The sequence below is a fragment of the Scyliorhinus torazame genome, chromosome 5 (genome assembly GCF_047496885.1).
Source record: "Scyliorhinus torazame isolate Kashiwa2021f chromosome 5, sScyTor2.1, whole genome shotgun sequence".
In the NCBI taxonomy this organism is placed as follows: Eukaryota; Metazoa; Chordata; class Chondrichthyes; order Carcharhiniformes; family Scyliorhinidae; genus Scyliorhinus; species Scyliorhinus torazame.
In genome coordinates, this window is record NC_092711.1 from 127,393,316 (window position 1) to 127,416,714 (window position 23,399).

Consider the following 23,399-nt stretch of genomic DNA (forward strand, 5'->3'; position numbering starts at 1 on the left):
GTGGGAATCAAACTTGGGCCTCTGGAGCTGTGAAGCAACAGTGGTAACCACTGTGCTACGGTGCTGCCCCCTGCTGGATGAACTCAACAGGTCTGGCAGCATCATAGAACGCCTGCAGTGCAGAAGGAAGCCATTAGGCCCATCGAGTGAAAGGGACAACACACTGGAGAAGGTAGTCAAGAAGGCATGGTTGACTTCATTGGCCGGGGCATTGAGTATAAAAATTGGCAAGTCATGTTGCAGCTGTATAGAACCTTAGTTAGGCCACACCTGGAGTATAGTGTTCAATTCTGGTTGTAACAATACAAGAAGGATGTAGAGGCTTTAGAGAGGGTGCAGAAGAGAGTTACCAGGATGTTGCCTGGTATGGAGGGCTTTAGCTATGAGGAGCGGTTGAATAAACTTGGTTTGTTCTCACTGGAACGACGGAGTTTGAGGGGCGACCTGACAGAGACCTAAAAAATTATGAGGGGCATAGACAGAGTGGATAGTCAGAGGCTTTTCCCCAGGGTAGAGGGGTCAATTACTAGAGGGCATAGATTTAAGGTGTGAGGGGCAAGGTTTAGAGGAGATGTACGAGGCAAGTTTTTTACACAGAGGGTAGTGGGTGCCTGGAACTCGCTACCGGAGGAGGTGGTGGAAGCAGGGACGATAGTGACGTTTAAGGGGCATCTTGACAAATGCATGAATAGGATGGGAATAGAGGGATACGGACCCTGGATGTGCAGAATTTTAGACGGGCAGCATGGTCTGGCACAGGCTTGGAGGGCCGAAGGGTCTGTTCCTGTGCTGCACTTTTCTTTGTTCTTTGAGTTTGCACTAACCGTACAAAAGAGCACCCCACCCAGGTATATTTACCCTGTCCTCTCCCCATAACCCCAAAAGGAGAGGCACGAGGACACCGGCACCATGGACAAACCGTGGAAATGTGGGAACTGTGGCAAGGGATTCATATCCCCGTCTGTGCTGGAAATTCATCGCCGCAGTCACACCGGGGAAAGACCATTCACTTGCTCTGAGTGTGGGAAGAGGTTCACTCGAATAACCCACCTCACTACACACCAACTTGTTCACTCTGACACCAGACCTTTTAAATGTTCCGCCTGTGAGAAGAGCTTTAAAAGAAAAGAAAATCTGCTGACACACCAGCAAGTTCACACCTGGGAGGGAGCGTTCATTTGTTCCCTGTGTGGGAGGGATTCATTTGGTCATCCACCCTGTTAACACACCAGCAAGTTCACAAGTGCCTCCAGGACTCTGCTGTTATTGATGATTAATCACATCCAGGACTGAACCGAAATCACATCCAGGACAGAACCATGTTCATTCTGACAGTTGGAGTTTGTTTCAGTTGATGTTAATAATTCCTGTAACTGGAGTTTAATGTTCTGGATAGAGATGAATTAAATCAGCTTTGTGTCAAAGACACAGTGTTGGAGTCCTTGATTTCTCTAAGATTAGAGGAGACTGGTTGATGTCCTGTTACCGACTGTTACATTGTTGGGTCTTTTCTCCTTTGTTAATGGAAGACTTGTATTTATATAGCGCTTTTTACAACTTCAGGATGTCCCAAAGTGCTTCACAGACAATAAGGTTCTTTTGAAGTGTAGTCACTGTTGTAATGTAGGAAATACAGTCAGCAAATGTGCACAGAAAGATCCCACAAACAGAAATGTGATTGTGACCAGAGAATCATAGAATTTACAGTGCAGAAGGAGGCCATTCGGCCCATAAAGTCTGCACCGGTTCTTGGAAAGAGCACCCTACCCAAGGTCCACACCTCCACCCTATCCCCATAACCCAATAACCCCACCCAACACTAAGGGCAATTTGAACACTAAGGGCAATTTAGCATGGCCAATCCACCTAACCTGCACATCTTTGGACTGGGAGGAAACCGGAGCACCCGGAGGAAATCCACGCACACACGGGGAGAACGTGCAGACTCCGCACAGACAGTGACCCAAGCCGGAATCGAACCTGGGACCCTTGTGCTAACCACAATGCTACCGTGCTGCCCACAAAGGGAAGGGAAACTTCCTTCCAGCCGGAATTGAACTAGCGACCTAAGTATGTCAGTTTCAATCATCTACAGTTCTCCGCTCTACCAGCTGAGCTATCGAAGGAGAGGCCAAATGATGTTCAGTGATGTTTGTTGAGGGATGAATATTAAGCAGTAAACCAGGGAGAACTCCCCTGCTCTTTGGAATAACATCATGGGAACTTTTACACCCAACTGAGGGCAGATGGGCCCAGAGTTGAAGGTCTGATCTGGAAGGCAGGACCTCTGACAGTGCAGTGCTCCCTCAGGACTGCATCAGAATATCAACTTGGATTTGATGCTCATGTTTCTGGAGGTGGATTTGAACCCACAACCTCCTGACTCCGAGATAAGAATGTAACCACTGAGCCACAACTAACACCTCATCATTACTCTGAATTATTTCAGTTCTCAGACCTTCCCTTAACTCTCATAGACAAGTGTCCTGGAGTCACAGATTATCGAAAAAGGGGGTCAAAATCATAGGTGATTTTAAAGCAGTTGATTAAGAAGCAACAGTTTAGATATAATGCACCAGCTAAATAGACAGAAGACATATGACCCTTGATCAGCCAGTATGGGAATTGAACCCACGCTGTTGGCCTGGCTCTGCATCACAAACCAGTTTACTTGTCCCACATCAGGGGGATACTGAGTGGCTCGAGGTGAGATGCTGATCTCCGGGGCTGGAGGTGACAATCTCCTCAGAATGGTTTACTGGTCCCAGATCAGTGTCTCCAGTGGGCTAAACAGCTGGCTTGTAATGCAGAACAATGCCAGCGGCACGGGTTCAATTCCCGTACAAGCCTCCCCGAACAGGCGGCGGAATGTGGCGACTAGGGGCTTTTCACAGTAACTTCATTGAATCCTACTTGTGACAATAAGTGATTATTATTATTCATTGCAGGCTCACCCTGCATTTCTCATGTCAGTTACTCCATATGTAACAAATCATATCTGCACACTCACAGCGGGGGCAGTGGTGTCTGTCTCAAGATCTTGACTTATCTCTTCACCCCCCCGCCTCTCCCCCACCCCCCACCCCACCCCCTGCATGGTGCAATGCCTCGGTATTAGCCAGACTATCAAACATAGTTTTGTTAAAAAATGCAGAGGCAAAGATACAAACATCACCGAGAGATTGACTATTTTCATGTACTGGAATGTACCTGGATGTCAGATTATTTTAAGAAGTATTTTTTTCATGAGATGTGGCCATTCCTAATTGCCTGAAGACCATTTCAGAGTCAAGCACCTCACTGAGGGTTCGGCCAGACCAGGTAAAGACAGCAGAATCATTACTGAACCAGATGGTAACCCAGACCAGCTTCCATTAACTGAATTTAAATTCCTCCAGTAACTATGATGGGGTTTGAACCCATGTCCCCAGAGCATTGTCCTGGCCGACTAGTCCAGTGACTTTACCCCCAGCCCATCATCTCCCCCTGATAGGTTGATCTGTTCTATTGAACTATACCCAGGCTGAGTTATTCCAATTCCCGTTTGATGGTGTGACTTTTCTCTTTTATTCCAAGTGGGACATTCAGAAACACAGGTCCAGATATTTCCAATCAGTTCAGAGATAACTCCCGCATTTCCCATTTTCACAAATTTTATTTTGAAAGATAACGGGTGGGATTTTCCAGTCGCACTCTCCCACCTTCCCAAACCCAGACCGGAAATTCCCGCCCAAGATAAAGGACCTTTAAAGGGGCGGCCCGGTAGCATAGTGGTTAGCACTGTTGCTTCACAGTACCAGGGTCCAAGTTCAATTCCCGGCTCGGGTCACTGTCTGAGCGGAGTCTGCATGTTCTCCCCGTGTCTGCGTGGGTTTCCTCCGGGTGCTCCGGTTTCCTCCCACAAGTCCCGAAAAACGTGCTGTTCGGTAATTTGGACATTCTGAATTCTCCCTCTGTGACCCGAACAGGCGCTGGAATGTGGCGACTCGGGGCATTGCACAGTAACTTCATTGCTGTGTTAATGTAAGCCTACTTGTGACTAAAGATTATTATTTTAAAAATGTTCCAGCAAATTTTCATCCCGCCCACGATGATTCCCGCAGCCGGAAATATGACCCCAACAAATGGGATGAAGCCAAATCTTTAAAAGGCAAAGTCTTTATTTCAAATCATTGCCGTGCTGTCAGGGGAAAGGGTTAACTTCTCTGCTTGTTTACAAAAGGAAAGAGGAAACATTCACAAAGCTTCCCACAGCTTGTGAGCTCCGAAACATAACTTCAAGGCTGAAGTTTATCTTCAGAGATTGAAACGTTTTGGTGCCTTTTCCAATTGTACCAGTAAATTGTGATTCGCACTGAAAGCTTTACTTTCACTCAGTAATCAGAACATTTCACTTTCTCAGCACAAACGCTTTAGGTCAAATCCCAATTGTTCTCTTCCCTTGTAGCTGGTGTGTGGAGAAGATCATGTTCACTGTAGATCTGTCAGCACAGAAACCGCACTGTGCTTCTGGATAAACTCAGTCTGCAAGTAGATGAATCTTTTAAACATCACCCAAGTGAAGGTCTTCCCCTGACTCGAAGGAGTGAGATGTCCCTGTAGTTGATGCTGTCTCCTCTGTCACTGCTGTTTTTTTATTGCATCACACATGTTCCGTGGACCAGTCTCACAGCCCAAAAGGGGAGGGCAGGAAGGTGTGACAGTCGATGGGACTTTCTGTGTGTGAGCAGTTCAGCTGGAATTCCATCCTTGCCGGTCTTGTTTGGTCAGCAATCAATGGCCTTTTCCAGCTCAAATGATGAGAGTTCCTTGTCCAACTCAACCATGACAGGAAGCTGCCGGAGAGTCAAACAGAGACTGGGAGATGCCCTTCTCACAGGGGTATAGCTCACTGTTGTGTTCAACCCAGCTCCTCCTCACTCTCTCACCATGACCGACACTGAGCATGCTCAGAGCACACACCCACACTGCACCTGCGCGCTGGCCTCGTACACTCACTGATCGGGAACTTTCTGCAGCGCGGGGGATTCTGGGTAACACAGCCACCATAGGGAGCAATTAGTAAACAGGAAGATTCTATTTCCCAGTCAGTAAAACAGAAGATCCACAGTTAGGCAAGATTCTGGGCATGAAGCACAATGAGAGGTTTGGAACTTTATTTAATACAGAAGCACATTATTCTGATAAGATATCACTTAGACATGGGCAGCAAGCAGGCTGATCTACAGTATGTACAGTATTTACAACACCTGGGACACGGTAAATCATCTCATCAAACCAGTGATAGTTTTTTTTAATGTTCATAATTGTGACTGGGTCACTCACGATTCATGCAAAATGCAACTCCCCAGGTTTTTTGACCCACTCCCTCCAGAGCTGTTTTCACTCCAAGGGTCTTGACATCTGCTTTAGTCTTTATCCAGCCATGTATGTTCAGCTCACACTGCCCAACAACCAGCCTCTCCTGCACTTGGCCACAGGGTTTCCATCACCAAAAATCTGTCCTGGTCCACGCACATCAACGCTACCACCAAGAAAGCACAACAGTGCCTATACGTCTTCAGGAAACTCAGGAAATTTGGCATGTCCACACTGACTCTTGCCAACTTTTACAGATGCACCACAGAAAGCATTCTATCTGGCTGCATCACAGCCTGCTATGGCAACTGCTCGGCCGAAGACCACAAGAAACTTCAGAGAGTAGTGAACACAGCCCAGTCCATAACACAAACCTCCCTCCCATCCATTGACTCTCTCCACACTCCCGCTGCCTTGGGAAAGCGGGCAGCATAATTAAAGACCCTCCCACCAAGCTTATTCACTCTTCCAACTTCTTCCATCGGGCAGGAGATGCAAAAGTCTGAGAACACGCACGAACAGATTCAAAACAGTTTCTTCCCCGCTGTTACCAGACTCCTAAACGACCCTCTTATGGACTGACCTGATTACTACACTCCTGTATGCTGCACTCAATGCCTTTGTCTATATATTTACATTGTGTACCATGTGTTGCCCCATTATGTATTTCCTTTCTTTTCATGTACAAAATGATCTGTTTGAGCTGCTTGCAGAATAATACTTTTCACTGTACCTCGGTGCACGTGACAATAAACAAATCCAGTCCAATCCATATCGAGGGAGCAATCTGCCTCTCTTGCATTGGTGCACTGCATTTCCCTCATAACACAGAGGCATAGAAAGGTGACAGCACAAAACAAAGGCACTCAACAAATTGTATCTGTGCCAACTTTCTGCAACAGACACAATCCCCTGTCATTGGCCCTGAACTCTGCAGATATTTTTTTCCTCAAAAGACATGAACAGATGAGCAAGGAGCTGGAGTTGGCTATTCAGCCCAGTCTGCTCCACCATTTAATAAGGTCATGGCTGATCTGACAGTAACAGATAGTTGTCCAATTCTCTTTTCAAGGCATCAATTGAATCTGCCTCCACCACATTTTCGAGCAGTGCATTCATGATCCCACATGCAGCACAGAATGTTTTTCTTTATATCATAAGACATAGGAGCAGAATTAGGCCACTCAGCCCATCAAATCTGCTCCGCCATTCAATCACGGCTGATATTTTTCTCATGTCCATTCTCCTGCCTTCTCCCCATAACCGCTGATCCCCTTATTAATCAAAAACCTATCTACCTCTATCTTAAAGACACTCAGTGATTTGGCCTCCACGGCATTCTGTGGTAAAGAGTTCCACAGATTCACCACCCTCTGGCTGAAGAAATTCCTCATCTGTTTTGATTTCTCCTCATCACCTGAGGAAGGAACTGTGCCCCTAAAGCTAGTGAGTCGAAACAAACCTGTTGGACTGAAACCTGGTGTTGTAAGACTTCTTACTCTGTTTTAAAGGATCGCCCCTTTAGTCTGAGATTGTGTCCTTCTAGTTTTTCCCACAAGTGGAAACATTTTCTCCATGTCCACTCTACCCAGGCCTCACAGTATCCCGTAAGTTTTAATAAGATCCCCCATATCCTTCTAAACTCCAACGAGTACAGATCCAGAGTCCTCAACCGTTCCTCATATGACAAGCTCTTCATTCCAGGGATCATTCTTGTAAACCTCCTCTGGACCCTTTCCAAGGCCAACACATCCTTCCTTAGATACGGGGCCCAAACTGCTCATAACACTCGAAATGGGGTCTGATCAGGGCCTTATATAGCCTCAGAAGTACACCCCTGGTCTTGTATTCTAGCCCTCTCGACATGAATACATTGCATTTGCCTTCCTAACTGCCGACTGAACCTGCACGTTAACCCTTTGTTTTTACATTAAACATTTTTTTTTAGAGACCCAATTCATTTTTTCCAATGAAGGGGCAATTTAGCGTGGCCAATCCACATACCCTGCACATCTTTGGGTTGTGGGGGCGAAACCCACGCAAACACGGGGAGAATGTGCAAACTCCACACAGACAGTGACCCAGAGCCGGGATCAAACCTGGGACCTCGGCGCCGTGAGGCTGCAGTGCACCTGCACGTTAACCTGAAGAGAATCTTGAAAAAGGTCTCCCAAGTCCCTTTGTGCTCGTGATTTTGCTCAGCATTTTCCCATTTAGAAAATAGTCTATGCCTCCATTTCTCCTTCCAAAGTGCATAACCTTAAACTTTTCCACATTGTATTCCATCTGCCACTTCTTTGCCCACTCTCCTAGCCTTGCTCAGCATTGCTTCTTTTTCTCATCATATTAAATGAATGCCCTTTGTTTATAAACTTGCCCTAAATATGACTTGCTAGATCAAACGTCTATTGCAGATCCTTAGTTTTAATGTGGTCACGTGCCTTTCCATTTGAGAACTGTTCAATAAAGTTATTAGAATTATTTGTAGCTAGGGCAGCACGTGGAGCAGTGGTTAGCACTGGGACTACGGCGCTGAGGACCAGGGTTTGAATCCCGGCCCTGGGTCACTGTCCGTGTGGAGTTTGCACATTCTCCACGTATCTGCATGGGTTTCACCCCACAACCCAAAGATGTGCAGGTTAGGTGGATTGGCCAGGCTAAATTGCCCCTTAATTGGAAAAAAAAGTAATAATTGGGTCTGAATTTATTTGTTTTAAAAAAGGATTATTTGTAGCTTCCCCACCAATCAGTTTTTTCCATTATCCTGAAGTGACCCTATTTTTATCGGGAGTTAACTGAAGTGTGTTCCTAACCTCTCATTATCAAAATTTCCATTTACCACTTTTCTGTCTACCTGACCCAGTCCATGGCTTCCTCCCTCATTGTCTGAAACACGAGCAACTTTTGTATAATCTTGGTGCATACATTTAAGTCTAAATCATTGATATATACAGGAAAACTGTGGAGCCCCACTGGAAACAGACATCCAGGCATTATTCAGTCCTGGATGTGACTAACAGCAGCAACAACAGCTGAATCCAAACCCTGCTGTTGCCTGTGAATTTGCAGATGTCTGTGCAGGTTGTTTTGACTGAGTGAATCTCCTCCCACACACAGAGCAGTTAAACAGCCTCTCCCCAGTACCGCTCCCACGTGTGGGGCACATGGTTGCACAGTGGTTAGCACTGTTGCTTCACAGCTCCAGGGTCCCAGGTTTGATTCCCGGCTTGGGTCACCGTCTGTGCGGAGTTTGCGCTTTGTCCCAGTGTCTGTGTGGGTTACTGTCAGGTGCTCCGCTTTCCCTCCACAGTCCAGAGATGTGCACGTTAGATGGATTGGCCATGCTAAAGTGCCCGTCGTGTCCAAAAAGGTGAGGTGGGGTATTGGGTTAGGTTGGAGGTATGGGCTTAAGTAAGGTGCTCTTTCCAAGGGCCGGTGCACTTGATGGGCCAAATGCTCTCCTTCTGCACTGTAAATTCTATGATTCTGTTTCAGTGTGAACTCGCTGGTGTTTCAGCAGATTCTGTTTACTTTTAAATCTCTTTTCACAGTCAGCACATTTAAAAGGTCTCTGATCAGTATGAACAAGTTGGTGCCTCAGGAGGACTGATGACTGAGTGAATCCCTTCCCACACACGGAGCAGATGAATGACCTCTCCCCAGTGTGAGTGCGTTGGTGTATCAGTAAATACGTTTTCCTTTTAAAGCTCTTCTCACAGTCAGCACATTTAAAAGGTCTCTGATCAGTATGAACAAGTTGGTGTCTCAGGAGGATTGATGACTGAGTAAATCCCTTCCCACACACGGAACAGGTGAATGACCTCTCCCCAGAGTGAGTGCGTTGGTGTATCAGTAAATACGTTTTCCTTTTAAAGCTCTTCTCACAGTCAGCACATTTAAACGGTCTCTGATCATTATGAATAAGTTGGTGGCTCTGGAGGAGTGATGACTGAGTGAATCCCTTCCCACACACGGAGCAGGTGAATGGCCTCTCCCCAGAGTGAGTGCGTTGATGTGTCAGTAAATCCTTTTTGCTTTTAAAGCTCTTTTCACAGTAAGCACATTTAAATGGTCTCTGATCAGAGTGAACAAGTTGGTGGCTCAGGAGGAATGATGACTGAGTGAATCCCTTCCCACACAAGGAACAGGTGAATGGCCTCTCCCCAGTGTGAGTGCGTTGATGTATCAGTAAATCATTTCTGCTTTTAAAGCTCTTTTCACAGTCAGCACATTTAAAAGGTCTCTCATCATTATGAACAAGTTGGTGTCTCAGGAGCTGGGATGACTGAGTGAATCCCTTCACACACACCGAGCAGGTGAATGGCCTCTCCCCAGTGTGAGTGCGTTGATGTGCCAGTAAATCATTTCTGCCTTTAAAGCTCTTCTCACAGTCAGCACATTTAAAAGGTCTCTGATCAGAGTGAACAAGTTGGTGGTTCAGGAGGTGTGATGACCGAGTGAATCCCTTCCCACACACCGAGCAGGTGAACGGCCTTTCCCCACTGTGAATACGTCGATGAGTTTCCAATTGAGACGGGTAATTGAATCCCATCCCACAGTCCCCACATTTCCACGGTTTCATCATCGTTATCGACAAGTTATCAGGTGTAGGTGGGATGCAGATTTGAGGTCACTATCAGACCAGCCGTGATGTTATTAAATGGTGCAACAGGCTCACAGGGCTGAATGTCCTATTGCTGCTTCTTGATTCCTTTGGTGCGAATGTCCTTATGTCTCTCCAGCTTGGATCATCAGTTGAAGCCAGAGTGCGGTGTCTCCCTGATGTAAATGCTGCAATTTAATTTCATGCTTTGTGATTGGTTAAAGCTCAGTTCCAGCTAACTGTGGAAAATTACTTAGATGTCTGTGTCTCGCTGCTTTTCCAATCACAGTGATTTTTGAAATTTTTTCCGAAAGACAAAACAGACAAACATTTCTCCTTCCACGTTGAAAGGCCGGTCCTGATGAATCAAGTGACTCTGTCAGATCTCGACATGGCATTTGCATCTGCAAATATTCTGTGAAAGGAGATTACATTGAAATATTGTGAATATATAAGACACAAACAGGCCATTCTGTCACAGATTCTGCTGCTGTCAGTACTCGGCACACATCCCCGACTGTCACACCGATCAAATCACAGCCTTTCAGCTGATTTTCGATTCCATTTTCTCTCATGTGTTTGTCCCGTTTCCTTTTGAAAACATCTCAGCACTTTCCTCAACTCCTTTTCATGGTAATGAGTTGCACATTCTGAACCTGTAATAAATAATTTTGTCCGTATTGTCCCCTCGGATTTATTCATAACTATCCTATATTTATGACTTGTTTATTGATGGTCACTCTCTCACATCGTTCCTTTCCAAACTATTGATAATTTAAAAGATTATAGCAGTTCACTGATAAATTTGTTGTTGTCGATAGAAAGAAGGCCCAATTAATCTTTCCTGAGAGCTGTAATCTCTCATGTTACAAGTTATCACTGTCAATGCAGTATAGAATTCGCAGAGACAACCCTTTATCTTGGGTTCAGTTTGTTCTGTGCAAATTCTCCAGTTCAAACCCCCTGTAAAAGGAGTTTAAAAAAGCCATCACTGTCAGTCCAGGATAGAGATTCTGAACAGGCAATTCTAGTTTATCTGGAACATTTGTTCCCCCAAAGCTCTCAATCCCAGTCCCACACACTCTCTCTCCTCCCTGGGATGAAATCCAAACACATCTCACCATTTCTTTCCTCCATTCCCAGTTTTCTCCCTTCCTCTCCTCTGCCTGGGTTCAGTTCTCCAGCCCCTGTCTGCAGACTGATAATAAAATCAATGGGCCTTATTGGGGGTTTGGGGCCTCCAGCGGGTGTTTATGAATCCTCCCCGCCTAACTGCCAGGGTTTCCTTCCTTGCCAGAGATCAGTGTCTTCATTGATTTGAGTGCAAAGTGTAAGCTCTTATTTCTTGTCCCCCTCCCCCATCCTCTGATGTGAACCATCCTCCAGTGTCTGAAGCAGGATGGTGCCCGTTAACCTGGGCCTGTTCCCGGGAGGGAGGGAGAAGCCCCGCAGCTGCAAACCAGGGAGCTGACAATGATGGTGAAGGGTTTGCTCCAGCTCCCAATGCCAGGGGACTGATTGACGGCGGGTCCAGGCCAATAGGAAGAGGGGGCGGAGCTGGGTGACCGAACAAAAGCGGCTGGTCCTCCAGCCAATCAGAGTGAATTGAAGGCGGCTAACGCCTGGGCTCGCGCTCCCTCCGCATGTACCCGGCCACCCGGGCCTGTCTCGGGGAAAAGCCCGAGCAGCTTTCGCCGGTTCAGACGCTGTATCCTAGCTTCGTATTCGGGGCTTCGCCTGCGCAGGGTGTTTATGAAGCCTCCCGACCCATCCGCTTGCTCCATCCCTCCCTGATGACTCACCCACCGAATTTGACCGGCTGAGGATTTCCACCCGACCGCCTGAATCCTGAGTTGTCATCGGTACTGCGCATGCTCCAGCTCCCGTGGGAGACCGGGCTCAGCCCCGCCCCTCATTCACTCCGATTGGTTGGAGGACCCGCTGTCACCACTCGGTCCTCCAGGTCCGCCCCTCTTGCAATTGGTCCAGAGCTGCCGTCAATCACTCCCTGGGCATTGAGCTTGCGCATGCGCAGTGCCGATGCTGGACGCGGCCGGGAGGTTTCACTGAAACCCGGTGGAGGCTCCAAACCCCAATAAGAAGTTTCCGGGCCCGGGTTTGCATCGAGCGGGGGGACAGCTGCGGCCTGCTCCCGGTGACAGGCCTGAGTTACCGGCCGCCGTCTTTATAGAGGCTGCAAACCCGCAGGGGGCAAAACATCAGAGATAGAGTTTGTTGTGAAACCAATGGGATTTTGTAAAGCAGGAGGTCAGGGTTACAGTCAACAACAACAACTTCTATTTATATAACACCTTTAACATCATAAATCATCCCAGTCAACTTCACAGGAACATTATAAAACAAAGTGAGACACCCAGACACAAAAGGAGATATTAGGGCAGGTGACCAAAAACTTGGTCAAAGAGGTGAGTTTTAAAGAGTCTGAAAGGAGGTGAGTGAGGTGGAGACGGGGAGGTTTCGGGAGGGAATTCAGTGCTTGGGGCCGAAGAACTTCAAACCAGGGCGGAGTAGTTTGAATCAGGAGTTCAGGATCAGAGCTGTGCAGATATCTCTGGGGCTGCAGGAGATTGCAGAGACAGGGAGAGAGACAGGAACTGGCTGTGAATTACGAGACGAGTAGCAGATTTTTGGATGGCTTTACTTTTACAGAGGTAGAATGTGGGAGAGCAGCCATGTGTGAAATAGAGTTGTCGAATCAGGAGGTTACGATGGCATGACGGAGGTTTCAGCCCAAGACGCACAGACACAGGAGAGAGGCCGGATAATGTAACGTAGGTAGAAACAGGAAGTCTTGGAGATAGCACAGACAGGACTCCAAAGGTGTGCAGGTGAGGTGGATTGGCCATGCTAAATTGCCTTAGTGTCTAAAAAGGGTAGGTGGGGTTACAGGCATAGCGTGGAGATGTCAGCTCAGGTAGGATTCTCTTTCTAAGGGCCGGTGCAGACTCAATGGGCTGAATGGCCTCCTTCTGCACTGTAAAGGCTATGATTCTATGAGGTCAGAAGCACATATTGGGTTCAAATGTGAAACAAAGTTTATGAAGAGACTGGCTAAGTCTCAGACTGTTGCCAGGGAGAGGGATGGAGTCGGTATGACAGAAATGGAGATTGGAGCAGGGACCGAACAGTGGATTCAGTCTTCTCCATATTTGATTGAAGTTATTTAGTCAGCAGGAAGAGAACCAGAATGGATCTTGAGTCTGATATCCGGTATAACTTAGTTCAAGAGGGAGAGGAAGAACGAAGGAAACCCTGGAAGATTTGGAGAAACGACCTTTGCGATTGCTCATCAAATCTCCACACAATCAGTTCTGGACACAAGGTCAACATCTGTTATTCTGTCTGCTCAGTCAGGGTGATTCAGATTAATGTCTGTCACAAGTCATGAATGAAGTGATTTGTAAAGCATATTCTTACCTCTAATTTTATAACTTTGGTAAAAGGATACAGAAATAATGATCTAATACTTTATTTGGATTTCAGATCCAGGGAGGAGGGAGAGTGTGTGGGACGGGGATTTACAGCTTTGGGGAAAGAAGAGAGACAAAAATGTTCCACAGAAACTGGAATTAACTGTTCTGAATTTCTATCCTGTACTGATAGGGTGACCTTTGCAAACTCCTTTTCCAGGGCTTTAAGAGAAGATTTTCAGACAGGAAACACAAACCAAACATCACATTCAGATCTGACAGTGTCACTCAATTGATCAGGACCTGAATATCCTCTATGGGAATAGAGGGATACGGACCCCGGAAGTGTGGAAGATTTTAGTTTAGACGGGCAGCATGCTCGGCGCAGGCTTGGAGGGCCGAAGGGCCTGTTCCCATGCTGTACTTTCCTTTGTTCTTTTGTAGCTGAAGGTAAGCATGCAGCTACAGCAGGCGGTAAATGGTATGCCAGCCTTCATTGTGAGTGGATTCAAGTACAGGAGCAGGGATATCTTGCTGCAATTATACAGGATCTTGGCACGACCATACCTGGAATATTGTGTGCAGTTTTGGTCTCCTTATCTGAGGAAGGATGTTCTTGCTCTAGCGAGAGTGCAGCGAAGGTTTACCAGACTGATTGCTGGGATGGTGCAACTGACATATGGGAGAATGAATCAGTTAGGTTTGAATTCGCTGGAGTTCAGAACAATGGGGGATCTCATAGAACCCTATAATATTGAATATAGGACTTGACAGGGTAGATCGGGCTGATTTAGCCCAGTGGGCTAAACAGTTGGTTTGTGATGCAGAAGAAAACCAGCAGCGCGGGTTCAATTCCCGTACCAGCTGATCCTAATACACACCGGAATTTGGTGACATGGGGCTTTACACATTAACTTTATACTTGTGACAATAAAATATTATTATTATTAGATGCAGGAAAGATATTCCCAATGGTGGGAGTGTACAGAACCAGAAGTCGCAGTCTGAGGATATAAGGTAGATCTCATATGAGGGCGAAGGGGATCAAAGGATATGGAGGGGAAAGCGGGATTAGGCTACTGAGTTGGATGATGAGCCATGATCATAATGAATGGCAGAGCAGGCGCAAAGGGCCAAATGGTCTCTTCCTGCTCCTATTTTCTATGTTTTTATGTAATCCCTTCCCACACTGAGAGAGGGTGAATGGCCTCTCCTCAGTATGAACTCGCTGATGTCTCTGCAGACTGGATAACTGTGTGAATCCCTTCCCACACTGAGAGCAGCTGAATGGACTCTCGCCAGTGTGAACTCGCCGATGTCTCTGCAGAGTGGATAAAGCACGGAATCTCTGCCAACACTGAGAGCAGGTGAATGGTTTCTCCCCAGTGTGAACTCGCTGGTGTTTCCGCAAGTTGAATGAATGGCTGAATCCCTTCCCACACTGGGAGCAGGTGAACGGCTTCTCCCCAGTGTGGACTCGCTGGTGTGACTGCAGGCTGGACAACTGAGTGAATCCCTTCCCACACTGAGAGCAGGTGAATGGCCTCTCCCCAGTGTGAACTCGCTGGTGTGACTGCAGGCTGGATAACCGAGTGAATCCATTCCCACAGAGGGAACAGGTGAATGGGCTCTCCCCAGTGTGAATTCGCTGATGTTTCTGCAGGGTGGATGAATCAATGAATCCCTTCCCACACTGAGAGCAGGTGAATGGCCTCTCCCCAGTGTGAACTCGCTGATGTGTCTGCAGGTGGGATGCTTGAGTGAATCCCTTCCCACAATAAGAGCAGGTGAACGGTCCCTTCCCAGTGTGAACTCGCTGGTGTGACTGCAGGGTGGATAACTGAGTGAATCCCTGCCCACATTTAGAGCAGGTGAACGGCCTCTCCCCAGTGTGTCTGCGGCGATGAATCTCCAGCTTAGATGGGAATCTGTATCCCTTCCCACAGTCCCCACATTTCCATGGTTTCTCCATGTTTTGGGTCCCCTCGTGTCTCTCCAGATTGGACAATCAGTGGAAGTCTTGTCTACACACAGAACATGTGCACTGTCTCTCCGCACTGTGAATGGTGTGATGTTTTTTCAGACTGTGTAACTGGTTTAGGCTCTTTTCACAGTCAGTTCACTGGAACACTCTCGCTCGGGTGTGTGTTGTGTGGGTCTTGGTGCTTTTCCAGTCACGCTAAAGTTTAAAATCTTTTGAAGCCGACAGATCAGACAAACATTTTCCTTCTCGCCGATGATATTCAGATCAGAAGGAATCGATTGAGTTTGTCACATTGAGACGTGATGTTTGAGATTTCTGTCTATAATTCCGCCTCTTCCAATATCCTTTGAATACAATTTACAAAAGACATCAATTAGAAATTCAGAACAGACAATTCTCGTTCCTGTGGAACATCATTTCCTCTCTCATTCTCCAAAAGCTGTAAATCTCCATCGCACACACTCTCCCTCCATTCTCACTCTGCTGTATCTAACATTCACCCTCCCAATTCTCCTGAAGGTGCTGATTCATGTTGATTGACAGATCCGAGCTCAGCTCACTGCTTCCTGACCAGGACACAGATTATACCAGGAGCAAGAGTAGACCATTCGGCCCACCGAGACCGCAAAAATATTCAATGAGATCCTTGGTCAATCTACCCTCAGCATCATTTTCCCCACACGGTCCCCATATACCTCAATATCTTCAATATCTAGAAACATGTCAATATTTGTCTTGAATATACCTGATGACTGAGGCTCCACATTCCTCTGGGGTAGAGAATTCCAAAGCTTCACCACATCCTTGAGTGAAGAAATCCCTCATTTCAGCTTTCTCTCTATTTTCCTACCTGTTCCCCATACCCCTTAACTCCATTGTCAATAAAATATCTGTCAAACTTGTGCTTCAATACATTCAATGCCTCCCAGATACAACTGGTCACTGTGGAAGAGAAATCCAAAGACTAACAACCCTCTGAGGGAAGAGATGACTGGAAATCTAAAACGGAGCTGCACATTTACTTTATTACAAACATCTAATCATACATTTAATCTGTACCACACAACAACACGAGACATATCTCTGTCCATTATTAATTTAATGTGCCCCGAAATGTCAGCCATCTCCTGGGGAACCCACCTCCTTTTTGAAGTAAATCCATTTTTGAAATAAATTTAGAGTAACCATTTTTTTTTGTTGCAATTACGGTGCAATTTAGCGTGGCCAATCCTGTGAGACCCATTCAGACACAGGGAGAATGTGCAAAGTCCACACGGACAGCGACCTGGGGCCGGGATTGAACCCTGGTCCTTGGCGCAGTGAGGCAGCAGTGCTAAGCACCAGGCTTTTAGTCAGTCAAATATATGCGTCAACCTGTTTGTGGAGCCGCGAACCTTCATGTAATTCTTTTTCTCCCAATTAAGGGACAATTTATCGTGGCTCCTGTTTGGGCTCAAATCATCAATGAGGACTCTGATCTCTGGGAAGGAGGGAAACCCTGGGAGGTGGGTGGGTGGGGAGGATTCACAAACACCGACTGGAGGCCCTAAACTCCCAATGAGACCCATTGATGTTATTGTCAGTCTGCAGACAGGACCTGGAGAACTGAACCGAGGCAGAGGAGAGGGAGGGAGAAAAAACTGGGAGTGGAGGGAAGAAATGGTGCAGATGGTGAGATGGGTTTGGATTTCAGCCCAGGGAGGAGGGAGAGTGTGTGGGATGGAGAAAAATATTCCAGAGAAACTAGAATTGTATGTTCAAAATTTCAATCCTGGACTGACAGTGATGACTTTTGTAAACTCCTTTACAGGATATTACAAGGGGAGGATTTACAGATGGAAAGTCAAATCAACCTTCACATTGGATTGGATTGGATTTGTTTATTGTCACGTGTACCGAGGTACAGTGAAAAGTATTTTTCTGCGAGCAGCTCAACAGATCATTAAGTACATGGGAAGAAAAGGGAATAAAAGAAAATACATAATAGGGCAACACAACATATACAATGTAACTACATAAGCACTGGCATTGGATGAAGCATACAGGGTGTAGTGTTCATGAGGTCTGTCCACAAGAGGGTCATTTAGGAGTCTGGTGACTGTGGGGAAGAAGCTGTTTTTGAGTCTGTTCGTGCGTGTTCTCAGTCTTCTGTATCTCCTGCCCGATGGAAGAAGTTGGAAGAGTAAGTAAGCCGGGTGGGTTGGATCTTTGATTATGCTGCCCGCTTTCCCCAGGCAGCGGGAGGTGTAGATGGAATCAATGGATGGGTGGCAGGTTTGTGGGATGGACTGGGCGGTGTTCACGACTCTCTGAAGTTTCTTGCGGTCCTGGGCCGAGCAGTTGCCATACCAGGCTGTGATGCAGCCCGATAGGATGTTTTCTATGGTACATCTGTAAAAGTTGGTAAGGGTTAATGTGGACATGCTGAATTTCCTTAGTTTCCTGAGGAAGTATAGGCGCTGTTGTGCTTTCTTGGTGGTCGCGTCGACGTGGGTGGACCAGGACAGATTTTTGGAGCTGTGCACCCCTAGGAATTTGAAACTGCTAACCATCTCCACCTCGGCCCCGTTGATGCTGACAGGGGTTGCTTCCTGAAGTCAATGACCAGCTCTTTAGTATTGCTGGCATTGAGGGAGAGATTGTTGTCGCTACACCACTCCACTAGGTTCTCTATCTCCCGCCTGTATTCGGACTTGTCGTTATTCGAGATCCGGCCCACTATGGTCATATCATCAGCAAACTTGTAGATGGAGTTGGAACCAAGTTTTGCCACGCAGTAGTGTGTGTACAGGGAGTAGAGTAGGGGGCTAAGTAGGCAGCCTTGCGGGGGAGGTGTTGTTGTTCATTCTTACTGATTGTGGTCTGTTGGTCAGAAAATCGAGGAGCCAGTTGCAGAGTGGGGAGCCAAGTCCTTGGTTTTGGAGCTTTGATATGAGCTTGGCTGGGATTATGGTGTTGAAGGCGGAGCTGTAGTCAATAAACAGGAGTCTGATGTAGGAGTCCTTGTTTTCGAGATGCTGTAGGGATGAGTGTAGGGCCAGGGAAATGGCGTCCGATGTGGACCGGTTGCAGCGGTATGCGAATTGTAGTGGATCAAGGCGTTCTGGGAGTATGGAGGTGATGCGCTTCATGATCAATCTCTCGAAGCACTTCATTACGACTGAAGTCAGGGCCACTGGACGCTAGTCATTGAGGCACGTTGCCTGGTTCTTCTTTGGTGCCGGTATGATGGTGGTCTTCTTAAAGCAGGTGGGGACCTCGGAGTGGAGTAGGGACAGGTTAAAGATGTCCGCGAATACCTCTGCCAGCTGGTTCACGCAGGCTCAAAGTGCACGACCAGGGATCCCGTCCGGGCCCGTCTCCTTCCGAGGGTTCACTTTCAGGAAGACCAATCTGACTTCGGAAGCTGTGATGGTGGGTATGGGTGAATTATGGGCTGCTGGGGCACTCGACAGCGGATTGTTGGTTACCTGCTCGAACCGAGCATAGAATGCATTGAGTTCATCGGGGAGGGGTGCGCTGCTGCCAGAGATACTGTTCGGCTTCGGTTTGTAGCCCGTTATGTTGTTTAGTCCTTGCCACAACTGCTGAGAGTCTGTCTGTGACTCTAGCTTGGTTTGATATTCTCTCTTGGCATCTCGGATGGCTTTGCGGAGGTCGTACCTGGATTTCTTGTATAGGTCAGGGTCGTCTGCCTTGAACGCCTCAGATCTGTCCTTCAGTAGGGAGTCAATCTCGCGATTGAGCCATGGTTTCCGGTTGGGGAACGCACGTACTGCTTTCTTTGGCACGCAGTCGTCCACGCATTTGCTGATGAAGTCTGTGACGGTGGTGGCATACTCATTTAAGTTGGTCGCTGAGTTCTTAAATATGGACCAGTCCACTGTCTCTAAGCAGTCACCTAAGAGCTCTTCTGTCTTCTCGAACCAGCACTGCACAACCTTCTTAGCTGGATTCTCCCGCTTGAGTTTCTACTTGTATTCCGGGAGAAGGAGCACCGTCTCAGGGACTGATTTCCCAAAGTGCGGTCGGGGGATGGAACGGTAGGCACCCTTGATTTTTGAGTAGCAGTGGTCAAGAGTGTTGTCGCCCCTGGTGGGACAGGAGATGTGCTGGTGGAATTTTGGCAGTACTCTTGGGGTTGGCCTTGTTAAAGTCTCCGGCCACGATGAACAAGGCCTCCGGATGTTCTGTTTCGTAGTTGTTTATAACTGTGTATAGTTCGTCCAGCGCCTTCCTCACTTCTGCCTGGGGTGGGATGTAGACTGCTGTGATAATGGCTGAGGTGAACTCACGTGGAAGATAATATGGGCGGCACTTCACGGTCAGGTATTCCAGGTCCGGGGAGCAGGAGGTCGCCACATCCAAGCACCAGGAGTTGATGAGGAGGCACACCCCTCCACCCTTCGCTTCGCCTGATGATGCCGTGCGGTCCTCCCGGTGAATTGAGAAGCCTTCAGGTTGTATGGCACAGTCCGGTGAGGCGGGGGTGAGCCATGTCTCTGTGAAACAGAGCACCTCTGAGAGGTAAGTCTGGCGTTAAGTTCATCCAGCTTGTTTTCGATCGCTTGGACGTTTGCCAGGAGTATGCTGGGGAGAGGGGTCTTGAAACCGCGTTGTTTCAGTCTAACCTTCAGACCGCCGCGTTTCCCTCGCTTCCTCGGTCGGCGGCTGCTGCTGGATGATCCTGGGATCCGATGGCCGACGTCAGCTCTTGTGGAAGGTAGGTGGTTGCGTCTGGCGGGGTCCAGGGCGCTGGCGGGGACCAGGGCGCTGTTTACGTATCTGGGGTCACGTCTGGCAGGGTCCCGGGCACTGGTTGAGGTAGAGGGGTTGCTAGGGGGGCATGTTTGCGATCTGGATCGGTCCCGGCGTTCTGCGGGCGTGGGAATACCTTGCAGCGCATTTGGGTCCTCGCGCGTGGTCTCTGCCGTTTTGGGGGGTCCTGCGTCATGGCCAGGGGCTTCCTGAGGCAGGTTGGGCTTGGTCCCATGGTCTGATCCCTCCCTGGGCGCTCCTGGGGTTGGATCTTGAAGTAGGCCCGGTCGGGCCTCCATGTGGATTTTTCCTTTTTCCATCACCAGGTAGGTCGGGTTGTTGGGAGGGCGTCTCCAGGTCGGCTCTCTCGGGGTCGCATTGGGCCAGGCCGGGTTTTGCCATCGGGGGTCGGGTCAGGAGCTCCGGGGACTGGGCAAGGCGATCCGGGGGCTGGCGTCGGTAGTCAAGATTAAACAGAGTTGGGTAGCAAGGTAGCGTGGTGGATAGCACTGCTGCCTCACGGCATCAAGGTCCCAGGTTCGATCCCGGCTCTGGGTCACTGTCCGAGTGGAGTTTGCACATTCTCCCCGTGTTTGCGTGGGTTTCGCCCCCACAACTCAGAGATGTGCAGGACAGGTGGATTGTCCATGCTAAATTGCCCCTTAATTGGAAAAATTAAATTGGGTACTCTAACAGTCACTCCATTCATCAGGACCTGAATATCATTGGCCTGTGAATGTGGCAGAAGAAATGTTTGTCTGTTCTGCCTGTAGGAATAGATTTTCAAGTTCAGTGTGAACGAAAAAAACCCCGATCCACACACTCGAGTGAGAATGTTCCAGGGAACTGACTGTGGAAAGAGCTTTAACCAGTTACACAGTCTGAAAAAACATTACCCATCCAGAGCGGGGAGAGACCATACACATTCTCTCTGTGGGGACAAGACACAAACTGATCGTCAAACGTGGAAAGCGACAAGGACACCAGCAGCATGCTGAAACCGTGGGAATGTGGAAAGGGATTCACTCAGTTATCCTACTGAGCATTTACCAAGATGTGGGAACCGAGCTGGTGAGAAAGCGAGCCCCCTTTAATAAGGCTGCTCTATGTAAGAAATAAATTTAATTTGGGTGGTACACCCGGCAAATCTGCGGCTCACATGAGTCCAAAGACTTCCATTGAGACACTGGAGGAGGCAAATGGCTTCATTGTAAAGCTTGGACTGGGGTCCGTTTATCACTTTTCGGCAAGATCTATGTTTCCTGTGGGGTGGGGTGGGTGTTGTGAGAAGCTCTATATAGTTTTTGATATTTTCTGATAAATCTGTTTTTCTGTGTGCGGACTAAGGGAGATTTTCTTTTTGAAACACAATGTAGACATATGGGGAGGGCGGAGAGAGAAATTAGAGAGAGAGAGATTAATAAGACAGTGAAATCCGGAGAGCAGGATTGGCGTCCTTTTCTTTCCATCTCGGCCACCGCTTTGCATCATAAGACATTGGGACTCAAAGACTAATCCAGTTTGATGGACAAGTTGTCTCCATTCTGAACAATGGGGAACAAGCTCCTCCCACTCATTGAAACATCGCCCCGACAAAGATGACAAACGCGCATGCGCCCTGATGCACATCCAATAAAGATGGCGGCTATTAACCCGAGCCGAATATGAGGAGCTGCAGCCCCGCTCGGTACAAACTGGGTCCCGCAACCTTTTCCGAGGTTTGCGACTCACAACACCTTTACACAACGTTTCCGCCCACTCTCGCGATCTCTCTCTCCCTCCATATTGTCAAACGCCCCTTACCAATTTCGGATCTGAAAAGAGGCCTTCTCCTTCACCATTACCCACACTGCGCATGCTTCAATCACAGCGGGCCCCGCCCCTCGTTCACTCCGATTGGTTGGAGAACCAGCCGCTCCCGGTTGTCCTCCAGTCCCGCCCCTCCTCTTCCTATTGGTCCGGAACTGCCGTCAATCACCCGGGCATTGTGACGGTTACAGATGCTGACAGTGGCCACAGGCTCAGGCTGACTCGCTGATTGTCCAATAATAACAGCGAGAGTCTCAGTGGGACAGTCAGACAATAATAGTGGAGATGGGGCCCAGACGATAAACAGCAAAGGATTCACTCACTTTGAGAGGAACAGACACAGTGTCTGTTCCCATAATAAGTCATGATGTGGAGATGCCGGCGTTGGACTGGGGTGAGCACAGTACGAAGTCTTACAACACCAGGTTAAAGTCCAACAGGTTTGTTTCGATGTCACTAGCTTTCGGAGCGCTGCTCCTTCCTCAGGTGAATGCAGAGGTCTGTTCCAGAAACATATATATAGACAAATTCAAAGCTGCCAAACAATGCTTGGAATGCGACCATTAGCAGGTGATTAAATCTTTACAGATCCAGAGATGGGGTAACCCCAGGTTAAAGAGGTGTGAATTGTGTCAAGCCAGGACAGTTGGTAGGATTTCACAGGCCAGATGGTGGGGGATGAATGTAATGCGACATGAATCCCAGGTCCCGGTTGAGGCCGCACTCATGTGTGCGGAACTTGGCTATAAGTTTCTGCTCGGCGATTCTGCATTGTCGCGGGTCCTGAAGGCCGCCTTGGAGAACGCTTACCCGGAGATCAGAGGCTGAATGCCCTTGATTGCTGAAGTGTTCCCCGACTGGAAGGGAACATTCCTGCCAGGTGATTGTTGCGCGATGTCCGTTCATTCTGTAAAGATTTAATCACCTGCTAATGGTCGCATTCCAAGCATTGTTTGGCATCTTTGAATTTGTCTGTATATATGTTTCTGGAACGTACCTCTTCATTCACCTGAGGAAGGAGCAGTGCTCTGAAAGCTAGAGATCTGCGGTGCGGCAACCGAAGAGGAAAGAGTCGAATTGGACCCCTCCGGAAGGCCGCTGCCTTAGACTCGACATGTATGCTCAAGCCGTCAGGAGTCGCGTCAATGCCAGATTCATCAGTCGCATTCACAAGACAACCCCGAACGTCACCCAAGCACAACGCAATGCCATCCGCGTTCTCAAGACCAACCACAGCATCGTCATCAAACCAGCAGACAAAGGGGGGGCCACTGTCGTACTGAACAGAACGGACTACTGCAAAGAAGTATACCGACAACTGAACAACCAAGAACACTACAGACAGTTACCCGCAGATCCGACCAAGGAACACATCCGCCAACTTAACAGACTGATCAAGACCTTGGATCCAGATCTTCAGGGCCCCCTACGTGCTCTCATCCCACGTACTCCCCGC

General features: G+C 48.0%; 1 protein-coding gene across 4 annotated transcripts; it reads right to left on the bottom strand.

The window, feature by feature from the left end:
• Positions 1 to 4,142: 4,142 nt before the first annotated feature.
• Positions 4,143 to 21,994, bottom strand: LOC140421810 (uncharacterized). Of its 4 annotated transcripts, XM_072506736.1 has the most exons (3): positions 21,938 to 21,994; positions 11,764 to 15,720; positions 4,143 to 10,376 (listed from the first exon to the last, which is right to left on the bottom strand). In XM_072506736.1, the coding sequence occupies exon 2, from the start codon at positions 15,362 to 15,364 to the stop codon at positions 14,495 to 14,497; it is 870 nt and encodes a 289-aa protein (XP_072362837.1). In that variant the 5' UTR covers positions 15,365 to 15,720; positions 21,938 to 21,994; the 3' UTR covers positions 4,143 to 10,376; positions 11,764 to 14,494. The 4 variants fall into 4 exon arrangements, with proteins under 4 accessions (XP_072362837.1, XP_072362836.1, XP_072362835.1 ...); XM_072506735.1 differs by lacking the exon at positions 11,764 to 15,720 and having other exon boundaries at positions 21,938 to 21,978; XM_072506734.1 differs by lacking the exon at positions 21,938 to 21,994 and having other exon boundaries at positions 11,768 to 14,491.
• Between the last annotated feature and the right edge of the window lie 1,405 nt (positions 21,995 to 23,399).